Source organism: Chelonoidis abingdonii, chromosome 10 (genome assembly GCF_003597395.2).
Source record: "Chelonoidis abingdonii isolate Lonesome George chromosome 10, CheloAbing_2.0, whole genome shotgun sequence".
Lineage (NCBI taxonomy): Eukaryota > Metazoa > Chordata > Testudines > Testudinidae > Chelonoidis > Chelonoidis abingdonii.
In genome coordinates this window covers 78,505,764-78,526,400 of record NC_133778.1, presented here as the reverse complement: position 1 = coordinate 78,526,400, position 20,637 = coordinate 78,505,764, and the positions used below count along the sequence as shown (strand labels likewise).

Genomic DNA, 20,637 nt, shown 5'->3' with positions numbered 1-20,637 from the left:
GCCCTGGGCCCCCCACAGCTCTGCCGGTGCCCCTCACTCCCGACTCGCAGCCCCTGCTAGCCCAGCCCTGGGCCCCCCACAGCTCTGCTAACTCAATTCCTACCTGCAGCCCCCTGCTATTCAAGTCCCATCCTTGGTGCCAGCACAGCTCTGCCCATGCCCCCCTGCTGGGACCCAGAGCAGGTTCTGCTACCCCTGGGCTTTCCGTGTAGCCCTGTCAATGCACATCACTGTTGACCCCCAAACAAGCCCTGAGGGACTCCCACTGCCTCAGATAAAACCCGAAGGGCCTTGAAATGGCCCCAGTGGGCTCTCCGGCGCCTGCTGTTTATATATGTGTCGGGGCCAGGCCCTCCCACGCACTTGGCCTCACTGCCGCCCGGAGCCCGCCTCGCCCTGCCCCTCTGACCGCGTGCACCTTCCCCCCGCAGCGCGGACCAGGCCCTCGACAGGTTTGCCATGAAGAGGTTCTACGAGGACAAGGTGCTGCCAGTTGGGCAGCCCTCACAGAAGAGGTGAGTCCTGCGGCTCCTCCCTCCCCAGCGGCCAGTAGGGTGACCAGATGCCCCAATTTTATAGGGACAGACCAGATTTTTGGGTCTTTTTCTTATATAGGCTCCTATTACCCCCCAGCCCCTGTTCTGATTTTTCACACTTGCTGTCTGGGCACCCTAGTGGCCAGAGCTGTGAGCACTAGCCCGGGCCCCTCGGCAGTTTGCTTGTGCCTTTGGTGATGGAAATAAAGGTGGTGACTGAGCCGGTGTTTGATCGGGCGTGTGGTGCCTGGACCTGGTGTGTGTGGGCCGTGGATTCGGGTGGGAGAAGATGCCACCTGGTGCCAGGACTCGGTATGCCTGGTGTGTGGTGCATCAAACTGGGAGGGGGAGAAGCCCTCCAGCAGAGGTAGCTGGGTAAACCCTGGCCCCCCTCTGCAGGTTAGACGGCTGGGAAGCAGGGGCAGGCTGCCTGGCCTAGATCCAGAAACTGGGCCCCTTCTGGCTCTGAATCTGCTCCGGACCCCGACCATAGGCAGGGGCTTGGACTCAGGCTTGATCCCCCCTGCCTGGCAGGCTGGGTTTGAGGTTCTGGGTCGGCTCTGTCCTTGCTTTAAAGGAAATATCAAGACCCCAAACGAGAGCGAGGAGCTGAGGCAGTGAGTGTGGGGGGCTTGTCCTTTGTACCCTGGCTCCTGCACTCAGCCAGGATCTCAGGGTGGGGCCAGGGTCGGCACTTCCATTAGGCGAGGGTGCCAGGATTCGGGGACCGGCATTTTGTGCACTCCCCACGGGGTGTGCGGGAGCTTCCGGTTCTGCTCTCGTTGTGCTGCCGAAGAAGGACCTTCTGCTGACGTGCCGTGGAAAACAGCGGCAGGCAATTGAGCAGCTCAATTACTGCCGCTGTCGCCTGTGGCATTTCGGCGGAGGGTCCTTCTTCGGCGGCGTGATGGGAGCGGAACTGGAAGCTCCCACGCGCCCCGTGGGAAGCGCACAAAATGCAGCCCCCCGAATTCTGCCTAGGGCACCAGAAAGTCTGGTGCCGCTCCTGGGTGGGGCTTTGCGTTCCCACAGCCACGGAGCCCAGGGGAAACTCTCCTGACAAGGGCTTGGGGACGCGCCTCCTGTGGACCAGCATGGCCTGCCATGCACCCTCCACATGCCCCTTGCTCTGCCCGAAGCCTGGGCAGATTAATGGTGCGGAGCCGAGTTCGGGATTTACTCAGCTGAGTCCCCAACCCAGAGGAACCTGGGTGAGTGAATGCCCCACCCGTGGCACAGACGCACAGACAGCAGATGGCTGCAGTGCAGTGCACAAGCAGCCAGCCCAGGACCCCTCCGGGCTGTCGGGAATTGAAGGTGCCTCCCAGGGAAGGAGACTTGCCTTGCACTGCAAATCTAGCTTCTTCGCTGAGCTTTGGTGCCCATGGCTCTTAGTGACCTGCACCAGGCCGGGCTGCAAACCGGCCACTGAGCAGAGTAAACACAGGAAAATGCTTCCTTTCTCCAAGCAGGATTTGTGCTGCCGGTCATTGTCCAGCTCTGGGTGTGGGGCATGTTTGCGTATCAAGTTGTCTGCAGGGCATTATCCATATAAAGGCACACAGGGGCTGAGGCAGCAGTTCGAGTGACCCTCCCACACCCTTGCGCGGGTCTCGTTTGCACCGGCTCGGGATCGGGGCCCGTCTACCAAGCGGGAGTTGAGCTCTGTCAGTGGCTGCGGCTGATCTGGGGTTTCCTGGGCCACGCCCTGTCAGGTCGGCCCTTGGCATTGTTCCTGCCAACATCCGGCTGGCGCGATCGGGGACTCGGTAAGGGCCCTGCGACTTCCACTTCCCGGGCGTGCCACGAGTGCTTCAATAGAGGAGCCGGCTGCCCATCAGATTACACAGGCCGGTTAAAGCCACGGGGCCAGCGCTGCCCCCGCCCCGAGTAGCCAGTTGCTTCTGCCTTGAACCAAGCAGGAACCAGGCGCTGCCTGATCGTTTCGGACAGGGCCTGGTGCCGGCTGCTGCAGAGGATGGTGCAAGGCACCTGCTAGTGGACAATTATGGAACAACCCCTGAGGGAATTGCCCCCCTAACTACCCCTGGGCCATGCTGGCTCAGAAGCCCAGGCCAAGTGGCACTGCCCCCTCGTCTCCTGAAAGGGACCCAGCCCTGGGTGCGATTTCCTGCCAGGGCTGGAATTCAGCCCTGCCTCCAAGGGCTGGTCGATGGCAGGAGGGGAGAGCAGGCGGGGGCAGGGGTTGCTCACACGCAGGGAGCCAGGAGGCTGGGCCCAGGGGCGAAGTGACAGCAGCCCTCGGGTAGGATGCCCCTGCTTGGCCCAGGTGGTGCAGGTCAATGAGTGGGGCAGTGCTCCCCCCGGGGCTCCCTGCAGGACTCGCGGGTGTCAAACATGCGTTCCCCTCTGCTCCACCAGGTGGCACCAGAGGCCTCCCGCTGCCCAGGCCGCTGTCCCAGTTCATCCCTTCACGGCGCTGGAGCTGCTGAATTGCAGCCAGAGGGAGGTTTTCCTGGTGCCGCAGGGAGATCCATAGAACCAGAGGGAGATTTCGTGCCCGTCTCCTCGCCCACTGCTGCCTCTGCCTCCAGCTTTGCGCCCCTGGGCTTTCCCTTGCTCTCATGCCCTCGCACCCTAGTCTAGAAACCAGAGCAGCCCCTGGGCAGGTGTGAACATGGATTGGAATCCAGATTGGTCTGGCTGGTGGGAGAAATCCAACCTCAGCTCAACACCTTGGGATCCATGCAGGGCAAGCGCCGGTGCCTGGATGCCCAGAACACCCAGCTGCTCACTGAGGCTGAGGGTTTGGGTGGAGGGCCCATGTCCTCCGAGGGATAAGGTGAAAGCAACAGGAGTTTGGTGCCTACATATCTTTGAGGATCTGGGCTGAGATGGTCCGTGGAAGAAGCTTACGTTGTAGTTTGAAAGCTTGTGGGTTTCACGGTTTTCTCACTCTCTCAATTTCCACCTGTCCATCCTGGCACTCTTAGCCCAGCAGTTCTTCCCCAGTTTGGGTTACTGTGTCATGTCATGAGTGGCCCCGCTCCTGGAACCACTGTGAGGACGGGACCCTCGTTAGATTTATCACATCGCTTGGGACTCTGAGCCATATCCAGTGTGAGCTGTGTGTGAGGGAAGGAGTTCTGCTCAGCGAGCTTACCTGGGCACAAGAATGTACCCCAGCAAGCCTGCACCATCTCCCCGGCTAGCTGGTCTGTGCATACGCAGGTCAACAGCAGCAGGTGACGCTGATGCGGCAAGTCAAATTTGGATCCTACTGGAGGCTTGGAGGAGATGACCCATTCAGTGGACTAAGGCCCAGCTTTGAACTGCCAATAGTCTAGAAGGAGTTCTCCTTTGGCCAGTCAGACATTTCAGGCCAGGCTGTTCCACTTTGGAGAATTCAGTAGGGACACGTGGTCCCACCAGCCAACAGCCTCATGTTTTGTCACTGATGGGTAGGTCGCGAGGGGTGGACTAGGGGTGACCAGAACTGCACACAGCATTCAAGGTGCGGGTGTATCATGGATTTGGACAGTGGCATTATGATATCTCCTATCTTATTATCAGAGGGGTAGCTGTGTTAGTCTGTATCCACACACACAACGAGGAGTCCTTGTGGCACCTTAAAGACTAACAGATTTATTTGGGCATAAGCTTTCGTGGGTAAAAAATGCCACTTCTTTCATGGAGTGAAAATCACAGTGCATGTTCGTAAATGATCTGGAAAAAAGGGTAAACAGTGAAGTGGCAAAGTTTGCAGGCGATACAAAACTACTTAAGATAGTGAAGTCCAAAGCTGACTGTGAAGAGTTACAAAGGGATCTCACCAAACTGCCTGAGTGGGCAAGAAAATGGCAGATGAAAGTCAGTGATGATAAATGTAAAGTAACGAACACTGAAAATATAATCCCAGTGATACGTACAAAATGATGGGGTCTAAATTGGCTGTAACTACTCAAGAAAGATCTTGGAGCCATTGTGGATGATTCTCTGAAAACACCCATTCAATCTGCAGCGGCAGTCAAAAAAGTGAAGAGAATGTCAGGAACCATTAGGAATGGGATTGAGAATAAGACAGATGCAGGCAAGTTCCAGGTCGGGGCCGATACCACGGATCAGAGTCTGAGTCAAGTTACAGGTTCGGGGTTAGGAAACGACGTCCAAATCAGAGTGAGGTCAAAGAACCGAGCAGGAATGGCGGTGGCAGCTACAGGAGAGGTGCCCTGTTGTCTGGACGCTTCCAGGAATGCTTCTTGGGTTTATTTATATAGGGCAGGGAGCCAATCAGCAGCCACAAGGCTGCTGCCTGTCAGAGCTCTTGAGGTGGGACTTCCTGTGGTGTGTGTCCTCAGCGGGTTGTGGGTAGTGTAACATGAGCTGGTTATGGAGATGTCTGCTGCTTGGCAGCTTTGAAGGCCCAGGTTTGAGACCCCTTGGGCCTTCTAGCCAGTCCTGAAACCCTCCTTCCTGGCTGTGAAGTTTCTGGCCACCCTATTTCTGCTCAGTCGGCGCCTTTGAGTCTCAGCCTGGATCCGATGGCATCAGCTGCCAGGGTGTATCCTTTGGAGCAAAGGATTCTGGGGCACATTTGGGATGCAGGCAGCTGAGCCGAAGGGTTAGTTTACAGATGAGTAGGGCTACTGAGCGGGGTGCCCGGGTGGAAGGAAAGGAGCAGAGGGAATAGGGGGCAGGTGCCCAGCCCCCTTCTGCAGTGAGGAGACCAAAGCAGTGTGAACAGGCCACGCACAGACGCTGTTAACCTGACCCCACGCTGGTTTCTGCCCCAGGTATGTCCATTACTTCAGCGGCCTGCTGTCCGGCACCATCAAAATGAACAACAAGCCCTTGTTCCTGCACCATGTCATCATGCACGGGATCCCCAACTTCGAGTCCAAAGGTGGTAAGTGTCCCTCGGCTCCGGCACGGGAGGGCTGTTTGCTGCCCCCCAAGGCGACTCTACTTTCCAGGGGCACAGAGGCTGCATGAGGGGTAGGAGGCCCGGGGGTGGGTAACCCCCCCAGCTTTTCAGAAGGGTTGGGTACGTGCAAGTGAGACCAGATGCTGCGTGGGAGCCAGGGGCTGCCGTGGGTAGCTTCCTGCTGGCCGGGTTTGCAGCCTTTAACAATGGGGGCTGGAGGGGCTGCTTTGGTGGGGTGTTCGTTCCCTCCAAGGAACATGTGCCCATCTGGTTAGTGCCCTGTCAGCAGGACGTGCCTGGACCTCCGCTGTGTCTCTCCCCTCACTAGGTAAGGTGACTGCTTTTCCAAAGGCTAAAGCGGTACACGTGCAGGAGCCCCAAAGCCCCACCCCCTGCTCCTCCATTGCTCCCCAAGGCTCCGTCCCCTGGCTAGGCCAGAAGCTGGAGCCGGGCCATGGTACGACCTGTCCAGAGAGCCCAGGTCTCTGTGGGGAGCCCTGGACTCTCCACCTGCCCTGGTGGGAGTCTGGGATGCCTGAGAGCAGCCCCGCCCTGTGTCCTGCCCCCCTGGGGTGCACTACCCCGAGCAGGTGGAGGGAAGGGCGATCACCTAGTCACTACCCACCGTGCAGCTCTGCTGGGGATGGCAGTGGTGGGAGCTCTAGTGTAGACAGAGCATCTGTGCCATCGGCTCGTAGATCTGCTGCGTGGCCGTTTCTGGTGGATTCCAGAATGGAGCCACAGTTGGGCTCAGTGGTGGCCCGGCCCCCAGACACACCGCCGCCAAGCAGAGGGGTTACCATGCTCTGGGTAATCAGCCTGGAAGTTGCATGGGGTCCCCTCTGTTGTGATCAGCAGGGGCTGGAGCACCCCTGGCTGGTGCACTGAGTTCTCTTCACTGCTAGTTGTGAGGGACCCTGGACCCCAAGGGCTGGCCGTTGGCCTGCCGCGTCTCACGTAGGTCTGCCAGGATGAAGGGCGGACAATGTAGAGGGACCTCTCTGCTCCCACCCCCACGTGTCTGGGGCGTCTGTTGTCCAGGCCTGGGGAAGGCACGAGAAGCAGGCAGGCTAGGGAAAGATCCCCATCCCCCTGGCCCCCTCCACCCTGGCCCCCTCTTTGTTTTCCTTCCCAGTGACTAATCCCCTTGGCTAACGAATGCTCCTTCTCTCCATTTCTGATCTGTGTCTTCTAGGTTGCCGGCCCTTCCTGAAGATCTACCAGGCCATGCAGCCGGTGTACACATCCGGGATCTAGTAAATATCACTCCACTCTTGGGTTCCTCTCTCTCCCTCCAGGCCCTTACGTCCGGTTCCCGTGACTGTCTGCTGTCCCAGAGATGGTCCCGGGTGACCCAATGGGCTTTCTGCATCTCGGACTCCGACGAGCTCAGGTGTTGGTGTGAAACACGGCGGGGTCCTGTCAGGGAAGGGTAGAGTTCAGAGTAGAAACAAGCTGCACTTTGGGCTTATGGTTCATGTTGGCCACATAGAGTCTGGTTCCCTCTGGCAACTTGTTCCCAACCTGTTCCGAGCACTAGGCTGAGACAGGGTGACCAGACAGCAAGTGTGAAAAATCGGACAGGGGGTGGGTGTGGGGGTAATAGGAGCCTATATAAGAAACAGACCCCAAAATTGGGACTGTCCGTATAAAATCGGGACATCTGGTCACCCTAGGCTGAGATCTCAGGCCGTCCAGGAGGTGACTGTCCCTTCCCTTCCGTCTGTCCTCACTCGAACTTGCTATGGAGTTTGCACTGCTCCAGGTCGGGCCAGGCATGGGCAGCCAGTGAAGCTTCCCCTTGGCAGGGGGCTGAGACCTTGGTCGGAGCTATGGGGCAGGGGGAGATGGGCTGAGAGCTCTGAGGCCGGAGCCCCTGTCCCATTCCGCCCCTACCCTGTGGCTCTGCCCCTGTTCTGCCTTCACTCCACCTTTTCCCCCCTGAGACCTCGCCCCCCCGTACCCCTCCCCTTGTGGCCCCGAGACTGGAAAAGCTCTTTGTCACCGTGGCAGCCCCGGAGCCGTGGTGGGGGGAGATTTTTCTGGGGGTCCCAAATCCGCCATTGTCCTTCCCACCCCACAGCGGTGTGAGGTTAGGGGAGGCTTAGCCTCCGCCTGCCTCCACTATGCGCCACCCATGAGGCCGGGCCAGAAGAAATCTTCCCCGGGAAGCTCCAGACCTGCTTTGGACACATGCCTCTGACATGCGGCTGACCTGCTCCGAAGGATCCTGGCGGTGCTGGCGGATCAGCGCATCTGACCTAAAAACTGCCCTCCCCTCCTGGTGTGTTTGGAGACGTCGTTCAGTTCTCCATGGGCCCTCTCCCCACGAAGCAGCAGGGACGCCACTGGCTGGGCTCTGCCAGAGGATCATTTTGTAGTGCCTTTTCGTCGCCCACCCTCCCCGGTGTGGGGGGGCAGTGATCAGGCAATGCACCAGGACCTTTGAGCAGCTCGGCAGCCGTCTGTCTGGAAGGGCAGGGAGCCCTTCCTTCCTTAGCAGGCATGGCGCTCTTACCCTGGTGCCCAGAGAGCAGGGGCACATGCTTTCTCCGGCCGAGAGATCTGCATTTGTTTGTCCTTCAACATAGCACCTCGTGGGAAGTTTCCTGGCTGGCTCCAGGGCTCGGGTGATGGGCAGCCCCTGCCCCATGGAGTGTGAGCGAGGCCCAGTCGAATGGGAGACAGACAATGCACTTGGGGGGAAGTTCCGTCCTGTGCGGCCAGGCAGCACAAGGCCCTGAGGGCTCGTGGGGGACTTCGATGGTGCACGCTGGTGGATCCTCCCCTAAGGGAGACAGAGGAAGCCCAGAGCTGTGGTCACAAGGGCAGCTGCAGTGCTGGGACATGGGGCAGTGGCTGGGAAGCAGGGATGTAACATCATTCGTGCTTGTTGGGTATCTCAAAGCACTTTGTGCATCTCCCAACCCCTTGGGCTGAGGAATGGGGCTGGGAGTGTCGCAAACATGCTCCCTCATGGCATCTCCCTCCCCGCCTCCCAGGAAAGCAGATCTGGGCAGGAGTCGGGGGGTAGGGAGCGCAAGCATAGACTGGCACCCACCTGCTACCTCCAGCCACTCAACGCCACATCGAGGCTGGGGCAAAGGTGGGGTCAGCTCCCAGCCTGGCTCCCACAGCCTCACCTTCCAACCCTCTCCCCATTGAGCTGTCTCACCCGGCGCCCGCCTGGCCCCAGCGCTGATGTGTGCAGCGGGGAGAGGGCAGTCTGGTTTCCATGTGCTAATTTGAAGCTAGGTGGTGGGTTGGGGTGTTTGTGCCCTGGTGGACACCCTGGGTATGTCTACACTGTGCTTCAAGCCTGGGCTCTCACTCAGGTTTGAACCCAAGCCCCTCTTCCATCCACACCCATGTCAGACTGGCTCGGGTCAGCAGGAACTGAGGACCTGGGTCTTAGGACCCTGCTAGGGGGGTGGGTCAGAGTGTGAGTCCGGCTGCGACTTGGGGTCCAGTCGCTGCCATTTTGCAGTGTGGACACAGCTCCAGCTGCAGACCCGTCAGAAGGCCTGTGGAGTTAGCACGGCAGTGAGACCTGGGGCCAGCAGTTGTAAATCCAGCTTTACAAGGCAGTGTGGACACTCCTGTGCAGGCTTTGGAACCACCGAGTCCACAATTCCAGATCCCCCCGACGCCAGTTTGCAAAGCAGTGTAGACACAGCCTCTGTGAACACCGTCACAGACAAGGGTGTGTGGAAAAACGCTTGTCTCTTTTCGTCCCTTGTCCCCTTGGCCTGCCTAGCTGCACCCCCCTCTCTCTAATATGTGACCTACCCATACAGGACACGTGTGTTTCTAACCTGGCCTGATGCCACCTCTTCAATGAAATTTACCACCAGCCCAGTTGTATCTTTCAGCTTTTACTAGCCTGCCTATGGGAAGCTGCTGATAAACCCCAAGTTTATCTCACCCATGAAAGCTGAGCCCCCAAGGCCAACGAGTGATGAAACCACTTGGATTAACTCCCATGGGCCATACATCCACTGGGCGGGCTGGTGGGGGGCGAGGGAGGAGATTGCTGAACAAAGGAGGTGGAAGTGACTGGCCCATAGACAGGTAGGGGCAGAGCTGTGGGGTGCTGTGTATCCTGGGTCGTATTCTGCTCAAACCATTAGACTAAGGAGTTGTTTCTCGTAGGACCTATACAAAAACAACTGCTGTCCCAGCCATGATACTTGTGAGCTCCCCCTGCCGGCTGGGCTGACACAGTCAGAATGCTGACGCGCCGGTGGGGCACGTGAACAACCAGAGCCGGGCTGATTTTAAGCCCCATTCCCAGCTCGAGTGCAAGAATTCCCCTGGGAATATGGGGGCTGAGTGACTAGCCCAGAGAAATTCCTGCTGGTCCGAGCCGGTTGTGCCAGGAACTGCTGCTCTCAGCCACCATTGTGAGGGTCCAGGTGAACAAGGCCCCGCCTCTCTGCCCCCCTATTCAAGCCCTGAGTCCTCACCCCGGGCCCCCAACCAGCATTAGGGTTGCCATGGCTTTTTCTCCACCATCCCCATTGGTTTGGGGAATTTCTCTGCCCCTTCTGGGTCCATTTCTGGGTGAAAAGCCCAGCAGCTGGGCTGCACCTGACGGGGGCGGGGGGTATAGCGGGGAGCACACTGGGTGGTGGCGCAGGGTGCCTGGGGTCTGTTCCTGTCTCATTTCCCTGCCTGCCTATTTCATCTGTGAGCTCTTCAGGGCAGGGGCTGGCCCTGGCTGTGTATCTCTACAGCCCCCGATCCCAGGTGGCACCTCCAGGCACTGCTGAAATGGATACAAAGACAGTGATAATTTTCCTGGCTGGGGGGGCAGCTGGAAACAGCAGAAGCTACATGATGGAGCCTTTTCTCATGGCGTTTCCAGCCAGGCTTCGGGCAAGCTGGGGAAAGCACCTGCCTCGCTAGGATTTCTCTCCAAGCCCACTGGAGACTGCCTGCCCCTTGGCTGACGGAGTTTTTGGGATAGTGCATCCAGACTGAGTTAAGTCCCTCTCTCTGCAGCAACGTGCAAGGAGACAGCCAGACCAGCATCTGCATCACCATCGAGCCCGGACTGCTCTTGAAGGGAGATATACTGGTAAGAGGCCGACGTGGCCGTTCGAGCTTTAATAGCAGCCTGCCCTGCACCTCCCATCCAATGGGGGAGGTGGGCCCAATGGGGATAGCCTGAGAGAGCAGGAGGAGGCTGCGGGAGGAGAGGAAACAGCCTGTGAGGATAGGTGGAGGATAGTCCACATGGATAGAGAGACCCCAGCTCAAAGCCTGTGCGAGGCTGAGCCCTAGGGGGAGCGGCCAGAGCCCACCCCACTGTTCTGCAGGTGATGGGGAAGGATTCCCAGCTTTGCATCTTGGTGCAATGAGGTGAACTGGTGCCTTGCAATGGCCACATGCTCACATGGCATCAAAGCCATCTCCACACTGCCTGGCCCTGGAAGTCACTGCAGGAGCCGTCCGGTCTGCCCTGTTGCAGACCAACCAGTTACCCGAATATCAGGGTGCGCGACCGCTGGGAAGAGAGGAGAGAAACACTCCTGGTAGGACAGCTAGATAAGGAGGTGGTGAAACTTGAGACCCGGCATTGCCCAGGGCTTGCTGGAGCGTTTCCTGGTCGGGTTGTGGAGAGGCTGACACCTCTTCCCTTCTCCCGGGCAGCTGAAATGCTACCACAAGAAGTTCCGTAGCCCGACCCGAGACGTCATTTTCCGGGTGCAGTTCCACACGTGCGCCATCCATGACCTCGGCATTGTCTTTGGGAAGGAGGACCTGGACGAAGCCTTTAAAGGTGATTGTGTCATTTTTTCCGGGTGGGGGAATCTTGTGCCGCTCGCTGTTTGGGGGGGGTTCATTGATGAGTTATTTTGCCAGCTTGGTTTTCACAGTTCTGCTCCATTGCGGTTCTGATACAGCTCCCATCACCAGTGTGTCTGGGAACATAGATATATCAGTGCCAGACTGCGGGACTTCGGTAATTTTCAGAGGACTTGGAATATCCGGATCCCAATTTGCTTCCCAAACTGTCTCTGCTTCTCTCTCTCTCTAGCATATCCAGCTGCTCCCTGGATTCAATCCACCTGGGATGACCCTTTTCTCCACATTAAAAGTGCAGTGGGATCAGTAACAACCTCTTTACTTTTGCCTCTTATCTAAGCTGGTCGCACACCCCTTCCCAACACCATGGTAGCGCATTGATCCAGTGCCAGCCCAGTGGAAAGAGCATCGCCAGCGCCGCATCCTCCGAATCTGGGTTGTCTTTGGCCTCTCCAGTCCCACCTCACTTCACTTGTGAGATCTGATTAGCTCATTCATGGTCTGCCTCCTTACCTAGGCTTCTACCTAGTGTCTGAGCACCGGAAGTTAGGAATGTCCCGCTGCTCGGCTTATCCTGGAGCAATGTGCATGGAAGGTCACACTTGCTCCTGTCTAGGGCAGCTGTAAGGAATCTCTGCCAAGCTCAGCTCACTGGGAAGTTGCTCTCGCCATCTTGGCGGCTACCAGCCTGAGACAGGGGCTTTGTGCTTGATGCAAACCTATCCACTAGGCCTTTTCATACCTGCATCCACATCCGTGTGGCCACACTGAGCTGAACATTCATAGAATATCAGGGTTAGAAGGAACCTCAGGACGTATCTAGTCCAACCCCCTGCTCAAAGCAGGGCCAATCCCCAAATAAAGCTCCAAATGGCCCCCTCAAGGGTTGAACTCACAGCCCTGGGTTTAGCAGGCCAGTGTTCAAACCATTGAGCTGTTCTTCTCCCATTGTCAATAAACCCACAATACCTGGAGAGTAAATGGTGATTTTCTTGCCGCCAGCAGCACTGTATATCCTAAGTGGTCCCCGTTGATAATTCATTGGGTCAGTCGGTCTGTTCATCCATCCATAGGCTGCTGTTGGGTGAAGGTCCCTTCAGTTCTGCCCCTGGTCACTCTTCTGTATCATCTCCTCTCAGTCCTGCTCGAGGTTCCTGCCACCCGTCTAGCTACAGCTGGTTGGTCTACAGCCAAGAAAAATCAAAATTTCCCAGCAACAAAACTTGCAGTTTTTTACAGCCACCCATCCATTCTGAGCCACTTGTCCACCACTTTCAGCCCCTTTTAGCCCTGTTGGAGGCCTTATGCATAAATCTGGCTGGAAATCTTTTATCGGAACACATTTTTTGATTAAAAATAGCTTTTTAGTGAAAGGGAAATTTTAGGGAAAAAATCCATTTTTGATGAAAATCCAAAAAAAAAAAAATTCAACAAGAAATTGCAACAAAATCAATTTTTTCCCCTCCTTTGTTGAAATTTTATGGAAGGAAAAGGAAGATTTCCTAACCGGCTCTCTGCCTGAAACACTGCTGCTTCCTTCCATCCTCATCTCCAGGTCCCTGCCCTCCCGCAAGGTGAAGTCTTCCCCAAGTCGTCTTCCCCAAGCTGTGCCATGGGTTTGAACTCGCTGGGGGTGGTTGCCCCCCGACATCTCTCATGGGTCATGCCTGTGCCACTTGAGCCAGTGTTCACTTGCCAGCTGGTCCAGTAACACGTACTGTTACTCTGTCTTCTGCACTCCATCCAGTACAAAGGTGTCCCCTAGCTTCAGCCGCCCACCCTTGCACACAGCTCCGCTTGATTCAGTGAGTAATTGTCACGGAGTCCCCGGGCGATGCTCTGGAACTGCTCCCCACAAAGCCAGGCAGGACTTTGGGAGCCTCCTCTCCCTCGGAGCAGACTTGTTCAGGGCAAGAAGCTCACACGTCTTCACCTCCTGGGTCTCTCCTTGGAGCATTCAGCATCCTCTTGCCCATCCGTTGCGCTCCCACAGCGAGCCCACCCAGGCTGGGTCTCTGGGGAAGCCACAGGACTAGCGGTTCTGCACCCCCACTTTGCAGTCAGACGTGACTCTCAGCCAGCAAAGACGGGTTTATTCGATGATCAGGAACAGGTCTAAACAGAGCTTGTAGATACAGCGAACAGACCCCTCGGCCGGGTCCATTCTGGGGGCAGATGAGCCAGACCCCTAGGTCTGCACTTACTCCTTATCCCCAGGTAGCTCCAGACTAAACAACCCCTCCAGCCCCTCCTCTTGCTCAGCTCCTTTCCTGGGCCAGGAGGTCACCTGATCCCTTTGTCTCCAACCCCTGCATTGGCCTCCTGCAGAGGAGTGGGCCCAGGCCATCAGTTGCTAGGATACAGAGTGCCAGGCATTAGGTGCACTGGCCCTTTGCTCTGCCCCGATACTTAAGAACTGCCTAGGGGACACTGAGCACCAACACAGTATCAGAGTAACATTAGAACAGTCCGTTCGTCACATCTCTCCCCCCTTCGAGACCGAACTGAGCCAGGTCACTCCAGCCAGTGACCTGGGGAAGTTCGAACCCACCAACGTCCCATGGATGCCCCAGCATCTCTCAATTCCTTGGTGGAGTTACACCAGGCCCTCCCAGTTTTGTGCCCCTCTATGCTTGAGTGTGCTTGATGGCACTCGCAGGCCGCATGTGGGGAAGGTTTTGCGGCCTGTAACCTTTTGCCACCCCAATATCCTGGGGTTTAAACTGGGACAGGTCTTCTCCAGCACTCTGGGCTGCAATTCGGCTCTCTTGGTTAAGAGCCCCATCTTGGCCTTGCAGCTCTGGGCTTGGGCAGCCGCTCCCCACCTGTGGCCCAGATACAACACCTCTGCCATCCCCATCTTATACTTTCCAACTTTTACCGTCAGTCCCACCGCCTTGAGGCGCACCAGCCCCTCTTCACCTGGGACACCTGTTCCTCCCAGGTCTGGCTAAAGATGCACAAGTTATCAGTGTCTGCCAGGGCCAGTTTCTCCTCCCTCTGCTTGTCTAGAATCTCCCCAGGCCTAGGCATGGGGCCGGCATCGGACACTGTGATGGCTTAGCTTCTGATAGCCCCCAATAAACGAGACCATCCTGTCTCCTTGGGGATCAGCCCCACGGATGAGGCCCATGGGCTGTAAACGGCTGGATCCCATCTAACGCCAGCATGTCCTTGACCTCTCTTCCAGGATCTGGGCTGCTTTCCCAGTGACTCTGATGGGAACACCTGAGGGGGAGATTGGCTCCCACCTCAGGGACAGAATCCACCAGGGGTCTTTCCCTTTCTCTCCCATCTCCCCCTTTGCGGTCCAGGGGTCCCCTCACTCTCCTTTCATCCAGCAGCTTGAGAGGGAAGAAACCCTGTGGATTCCTGGGCACCCAGCTGCCTCCTGATTCCCCTCAGTTCTACTTCCTCTTGGGGAGCCCATTCCGGGACAGGAATCCCTTCCCCCACAGGATCTGTCCTGCAGCCTTCCCAAGGGGTTTGCAGCGCTGTGGCCAGCAAGTTCCTCAGCTTCTCCAAGGAGGGATCCCTCTGCAGCTCGGTTTTGGGGATTCAGCTGCTGGGGCAGGGAGTGGGACCTGCTCCCTCTCACTGGCTGGGCCTGGGGTCACAGCCCCCCTGAGCCTTGTCCCTGGTAGCTCCTCCCTGCTGTGTAATCATTTCCCAGCAGCACGTCTGGACCAGGCAAACCTGGTTGGCAGCTGACCTGCCTTGCCTGGGTGTCCCCCCACTCAGCTGGGGTCTCAGACTCCCCCGTGCTCAGCGCTGCCCTGGCTGTCCCAGTGCTCCTCTGCCCCCGGGACTGCTCACTGCAGTCCTTAGGGGGACCCTGTTACTCCACAGCCTTCTCGCTGGTCACACACTTCCAGAAGTTAATCTCCCCTGAAACCGTTCCTCTCTCCGCCTTCAGCACGCTGGTCCTCATTATCCTCCTCTGTTTTACTGCTCCCCAGTCACTTACTGCAGGAAGCGCCTCCTGGGGTGCAGTATCTCCTCCGCTGCCACAGTTGTCACGGAGTCCCCGGCGATGCTCTGGAACTGCTCCCCACAAAGCCATCAGACTTGGGGAGCCTCCTCTCCCTCGGAGCAGACTTGTTCAGGGCAAGAAGCTCACACGTCTTCACCTCCTGGGTCTCTCCTTGGAGCATTCAGCATCCTCTGCCCCTCCGTGCGCTTCCCACAGCGAGCCCACCCAGCGGGGTCCTGGGAAGCCACAGGGTTCTGCACCCCCACTTTGCAGTCAGACGTGACTCTCAGCCAGCAAAACAGAGGTTTATTCGATGACAGGACAGAGTCTAAAACAGAGCTGGTAGATACAGCGAACCAGACCCCTCGGCCGGGTCCATTCTGGGGGCAGTGAGCCAGACCCTAGGTCTGCACTTCACTCCTTATCCCCAGGTAGCTCCAGACTAACCAACCCCTCCAGCCCCTCCTCTCTGGTCAGCTCCTTTCCCGGCCAGGAGGTCACCTGATCCTTTGTCTCCAACACTGCAGTTGGCACCTTTGCAAGGAGGGGCCAGGCCATCAGTTGCTAGGATACAGAGTGCCAGGCATTAGGTGCACTGGCCCTTTGCTCTGCCAGATACTTAAGAACTGCCTAGGGGACACTGAGGCACCAACACAGTATTCAGAGCAAACATTAGGAACAGTCCCAGTTCGTCACAGTAATTTACAACCATGCCCCAGAGATGCGGGGATGTGAAACGGGACACTGCGGAAATATCTGAGGTGATGCACTGCATGCGGGGGCTATGCCAGCAACCGTTGACCTAAGCCCTGGAACAATATTAGTCACTCCCACACGGACGCCATGACATTTTTACAGCTTGCAAGAGTGTCAGACTCTAGACCAAGAGAAAGTACTTTTGATGGAGTGACACACTGAGGATGTATTTCTTACTGTAATTCCCCTTTGGCCCTGGAGCAGGCTCCCCACTCAGGCTCCCCTCTGTAGAGCCCCCACTTTCGCCTGTTTTAAGTCTCAAGAGTTGATTGAATTGGAGAGCGAAGGGAGGAAGCCACATACTGCACTGGTGGCCAAGAATCACTCGTTATTTCCATCGGAGGCGGGTCTCGGGCCTCCCCCAGCGGGAAGGATTCTCCGTCACAGCAGCAGCTGACAGTTGGGTGGAGAAGGTTGCTCAGATGTTCTGGTGTTGAGCACGATGTGAAAGGCAGGTGGGGCACCGCCATGTTGAGTGGCAGTGGACACCTTTCTTGGGGGTTTGTTGATGGCGTATGGGGTCCCATCTCTATGCAGTTAATGAGTCCCCTGTGAAATGGTGTCACGGGCCTCAGTCCATTTCCTAGTTGAGATTCAGCCCTGTCACTAAACCGGCACTGATTGGCCCTGTGCGGTTGACCCCAGTAGGGAGGCTAAGAGCTGAATGGCCATGGAGGTAGAACGCACACTGGCGATTGTGGTTCAGCGGCAGTTGAATGCACACTGGTAGGGGACCGTGCTTCTGACGGGACTTTGTCATCCCTGGTTTATAGGCTCAAGCCCCTGGGCAGCAGGGGATGGTTCACTTGGTGATTTCCTGTTCGGTTCATTCCCTCTGGGGCACCTGGCATTGGCCACTGTCGGCAGACAGGATACGGGGCTGGATGAACCTTTGGTCTGACCCAGTCTGGCCATTCTCATGTTCTCATGTTTTTTATGTTTGCTGAACGGGGGGCTCTGTCTCCATAGTAGGGAGTCTGACATTTTACCCAGGCTAAGCTCTCAGGGTGGAAACAGCAAAGGGTTGTCCATGGCCCTGCCCATTGGTGAGCGACTTCTGGACTCTCCCTGCTTTAGTGCAGTGCAGGAGATTGGACACACACTGAGTTTTCTGTGTTCTGTTCCCATCCTAGACGACCGGTTTCCGGAGTACGGGAAGGTGGAGTTTGTGTTCTCATACGGCCCTGAGAAGATCCAAGGTATGGCCGCTGGCCCCTCTGCAAGGGGAATTGCAGTCCAACGCTACTAGTCCCTGAGCCCCTTGCTCCCCCTACCCACTCCTTCCTGTGCCTGCCACCGCCGCTCCTGTCTGCTTCATCCCCCACCCTTCCCCTGCCACTATCCCCCTGCCCCTGTGCCACCACCCACTGGCACTGGGCAGCTCCTTGCTCTGGGTGAGCATGGGCGGAGGGGCCCTGCTGCCAGGCGCGGAGCATGCCCCGTGTGCAGAGCTAGTCTCGTACTGCTCAGTAATACGGTCTCGCTTGGAATCAGGCGTCATCATGGTGACTTGTCTGGGGAGGGGAGCAGCCCTCATCCCCTCCTCCACCTTCACGGAGGCCGGAGCCCTCTCTGGGCAGGACACCCAGGGAGCTGCTGGTCCCGAGGTGTGGAGTGTAAGGCCAGGCCAGCGCAGCCTGGGCCCCTGCTCTGAAAGGGCCAGCGGGGAGCCGGGCTGACCTTGCCAGTGATGCCGGGCCAGGCCCAGCTCACCAATGAGACCAAAACTGCCGGCAGGTGTGCGGGGGGCGTGGGGGTGTCCTCAGGAACTGGGACTCTCAGAATCCCAGCTATCCGGCCAGTCCACTCACCACGTAGCGTCCCCTCGTGGCCAGGGGCAGTGCAGCAGCTCCTCGCTGGGTTAGGGCCCCCGGGGGTGGTCGCTGCCATGCTATGGGGGTTTCTCTGTCAGGTGACTCTCCGCCCCCCCCCCCCCCCCCCCCCCCCCCCCCCGGGACCCGCTTCCCGAACAGAAACAAAACCCTTCCGGCCTCTGGGGCTGTTCTTCAGCCAGTGCTCGGTTCAGTCTGCTGTCCCCTCACGGGGCTCCACTACCCTTGGGATGGGCTGGTAGGCCCCCTCTTTGGGGCCGCTAGGGGAACCGGGTCCCAGCCTCGCCTCTGGGTTCCAGCCCAGAGCCCTGTACTGCACAGCTGAGCTGGAACCTTTCTCCCTATTGCAGTTTTCCCTGAGAAACTTCCTATCTTGCCTCTTCATGGCCCCTCTGGGTTTCCCAGTCTCTTCCCTGGCTAGTCAGGGTCTCTCCCAGGGCCCTGCCTGAGAGCTTTCCTCCCTCTCTCCCTGCTCTCAGCCTCCTGTCCTGCTCTGGCTCTCTGCTGAGTCAGGGCCCTGCAGTCTCTTACCTCCAGCTCTTTCTCTGGCTGGACCTTCTTGGCGCTTAAACCTGGCTCCTGTCTGGTTCGCAGGTTCTTAGAGTCCAAGGCCAAGGGACCATTGGAACCATCTAATCTGACCCCCCCCACCCCCGGCCATAGAGCTGCCCCAAAGCAGTTCCTGGAGAAGGTCTTCTGGGGAAAAAATCTGATCTGGATTGAAAAATTGTCAGTGATGGGGAACTGAGCCCGAGCCTTGGTCAATTGTCCCAGGGGCGAATTACTCCAACAGTTGTGCCTCGTTTCCAGTCTGAATTTGTCTGGCTTTGACTTCCAGCCGCTGGGCTGGGTTAGACCTTCCACTGCTTGACTGAGGGGCCCCTTATCACATCTTTGTTCCCTGGGTAGGTGCTTAAAGATTGTGGTCCAGTCACCCCTTAACCGTCTCTTTGTTAAACTAAATAGACGGGGTCTATGAGTCTGTCATTATAAGGTGGGTTTTCTAATCCTTTAGTGGTACTCATGTGGCTCTTCTCTGCCCCTCCCCGCCACCAATTTATCAACATCCTCCTTGAACTCTGGGCACCAGAACTGGACACACGATTCCAGCAGCGGTCGCACCAGTGCCAAGTCCAGAGATAAAACAACTCGAGATTCCCCTGTTGATGAGTCCCAGGATCCCATTAGCTCTTTTGGCCCCAGCGTCACACTGGGAGCTCATGTTGAGCTGATGACCCACCATGACCCCCAAATCCTGTTCAGAGTCATGCTTCCCATGGTAGAGTCCCCCATCCTGTGAGTACGCTCTGCACTCTTTGTTCCTAGATGGATACGTTTAACATTAACTGCATTAAAACACACAGTGTTTGCTTGAGCCTGGATCACTCTGGATCAGTGATCTGTCCTCTTCCTTATTCACCGCTCCCCCCAACTTCTGCGTCATGTGCAAACTTTATCAGTGATGATTTCAGGTCATTGATAACGATGGTAAATAGCGTAGGGCCAAGAACCAATCCCTGCAGACCTCACTAGAAATATACCTGTTGGAATGATGATTCCCCATTTACAGTTACATTTTGAGACCTATCAGTTAGCCAGTTTTTAATCCATTTAATGTGTCCCAAGTGAATTTTATATTATTCCAGTTTTTTAGTCAAACTGTTGCTCGGTACCCAATCAAGTGCCTTACAGAAGTCTCTATATTATGATATATACCTTTATCGACCAAATTTGTAATCTCATCAAATAAAGTTTTCAAGTTAGTTTGACAGGATCTATTTTCCATAAACCCATGTTGATTTGCACTGATTACATTATCCTCCTTTAGCTCATTGTTAATTGAGTCCCATAGCAGCAGCTCCATTATCTTGCCAGGGATTAATGTCAGACTGACTGGCTTGTAATTACTGGATCATCTCATTTACCCTTTTTAAAAATTGGCACAACATTAGCTTTCTTCCGGTCTTCTGGAACTTCCCTAGTGCTCCAAGACATACTGAAAATCAACATGAATAGTCCAGCGACCTCCTCAGCCAGTTCTTTTAAAACTCTTGGATGCAGATTATCTGGGCCTCTGATTTGAAAAGTCCAACTTCAGTTGTTCCTGTTTCGCATCCTCCAGCGTTACTAATGGGAATGGAAAGAGTGTTATCATCACCATATATCAGTGGGGTTCATCCTGTAACCAGGGTTCATTTAGCTCCAGGCTCTGTAGCCCAAGAAAAAGCCCCCCTGTTACAGCACTCCTCAGTCTGTGCCTCTCTACACATGCCCTTCTGTCACTGTGCGTCCCCAAATATGGCTCTGTGTCTGCCCCGTTTGCTCCTTTCTGTCCATCCTCATACACGCCCCTCTGTCTGCCCCCATACGCGCCCCTCTGACTGCCCCCATACACACCCCTCTGTCCATCTGCCTGTTTGATCAGGAATTGCTTCCTGACAATTAGATCTGCTGGTTCACAGGATGCTCTGTGCTGGGACGTGTTGGGAGTCCAGCATCAGGCAGGATAACTAACCCCTGGTGAATGACCGACTGGAACAGCCTGGGATTGGCAGAGAGATGCACCAGATCCTGTGATGAGGCTTTCCCATCTCCAGAGGCTGATTCCTTTCCTCTTCCTTTTGTCCTGCCTTTTTCTGCCTTTCACCCTCTCTCCTTTCTCTTCCTAATAATCCAGCTTCTCCCGTCTCTCCCCGCACCCCCAATCCTGCCCGGCCTGCTCCCGTCTCTCCCCGTACCCCCAATCCTGCCCGGCCTGCTCCCGTCTCTCCCCGCACCCCCAATCCTGCCCGGCCTGCTCCCGTCTCTCCCCGCACCCCCAGTCCTGCCCAGCCTGCTCCCGTC

The 20,637-nt window shown here is 56.7% G+C and overlaps 1 protein-coding gene across 14 annotated transcripts in view; it reads left to right on the top strand.

Moving 5' to 3' along the window:
• Nucleotides 1-20,637, top strand: part of TNS1 (tensin 1) — a 296,511-nt gene that overhangs the window by 171,863 nt on the left and 104,011 nt on the right. For all 14 annotated transcript variants that reach the window (XM_032764412.2, XM_075070329.1, XM_075070328.1 and 11 more), the window contains 6 exons: nt 432-515; nt 5,291-5,403; nt 6,617-6,677; nt 10,426-10,501; nt 11,077-11,206; nt 17,095-17,160. In XM_032764412.2, the coding sequence (XP_032620303.1) occupies nt 432-515; nt 5,291-5,403; nt 6,617-6,677; nt 10,426-10,501; nt 11,077-11,206; nt 17,095-17,160 (530 nt within the window). The remainder of the gene's footprint in view (nt 1-431; nt 516-5,290; nt 5,404-6,616; nt 6,678-10,425; nt 10,502-11,076; nt 11,207-17,094; nt 17,161-20,637) is intronic.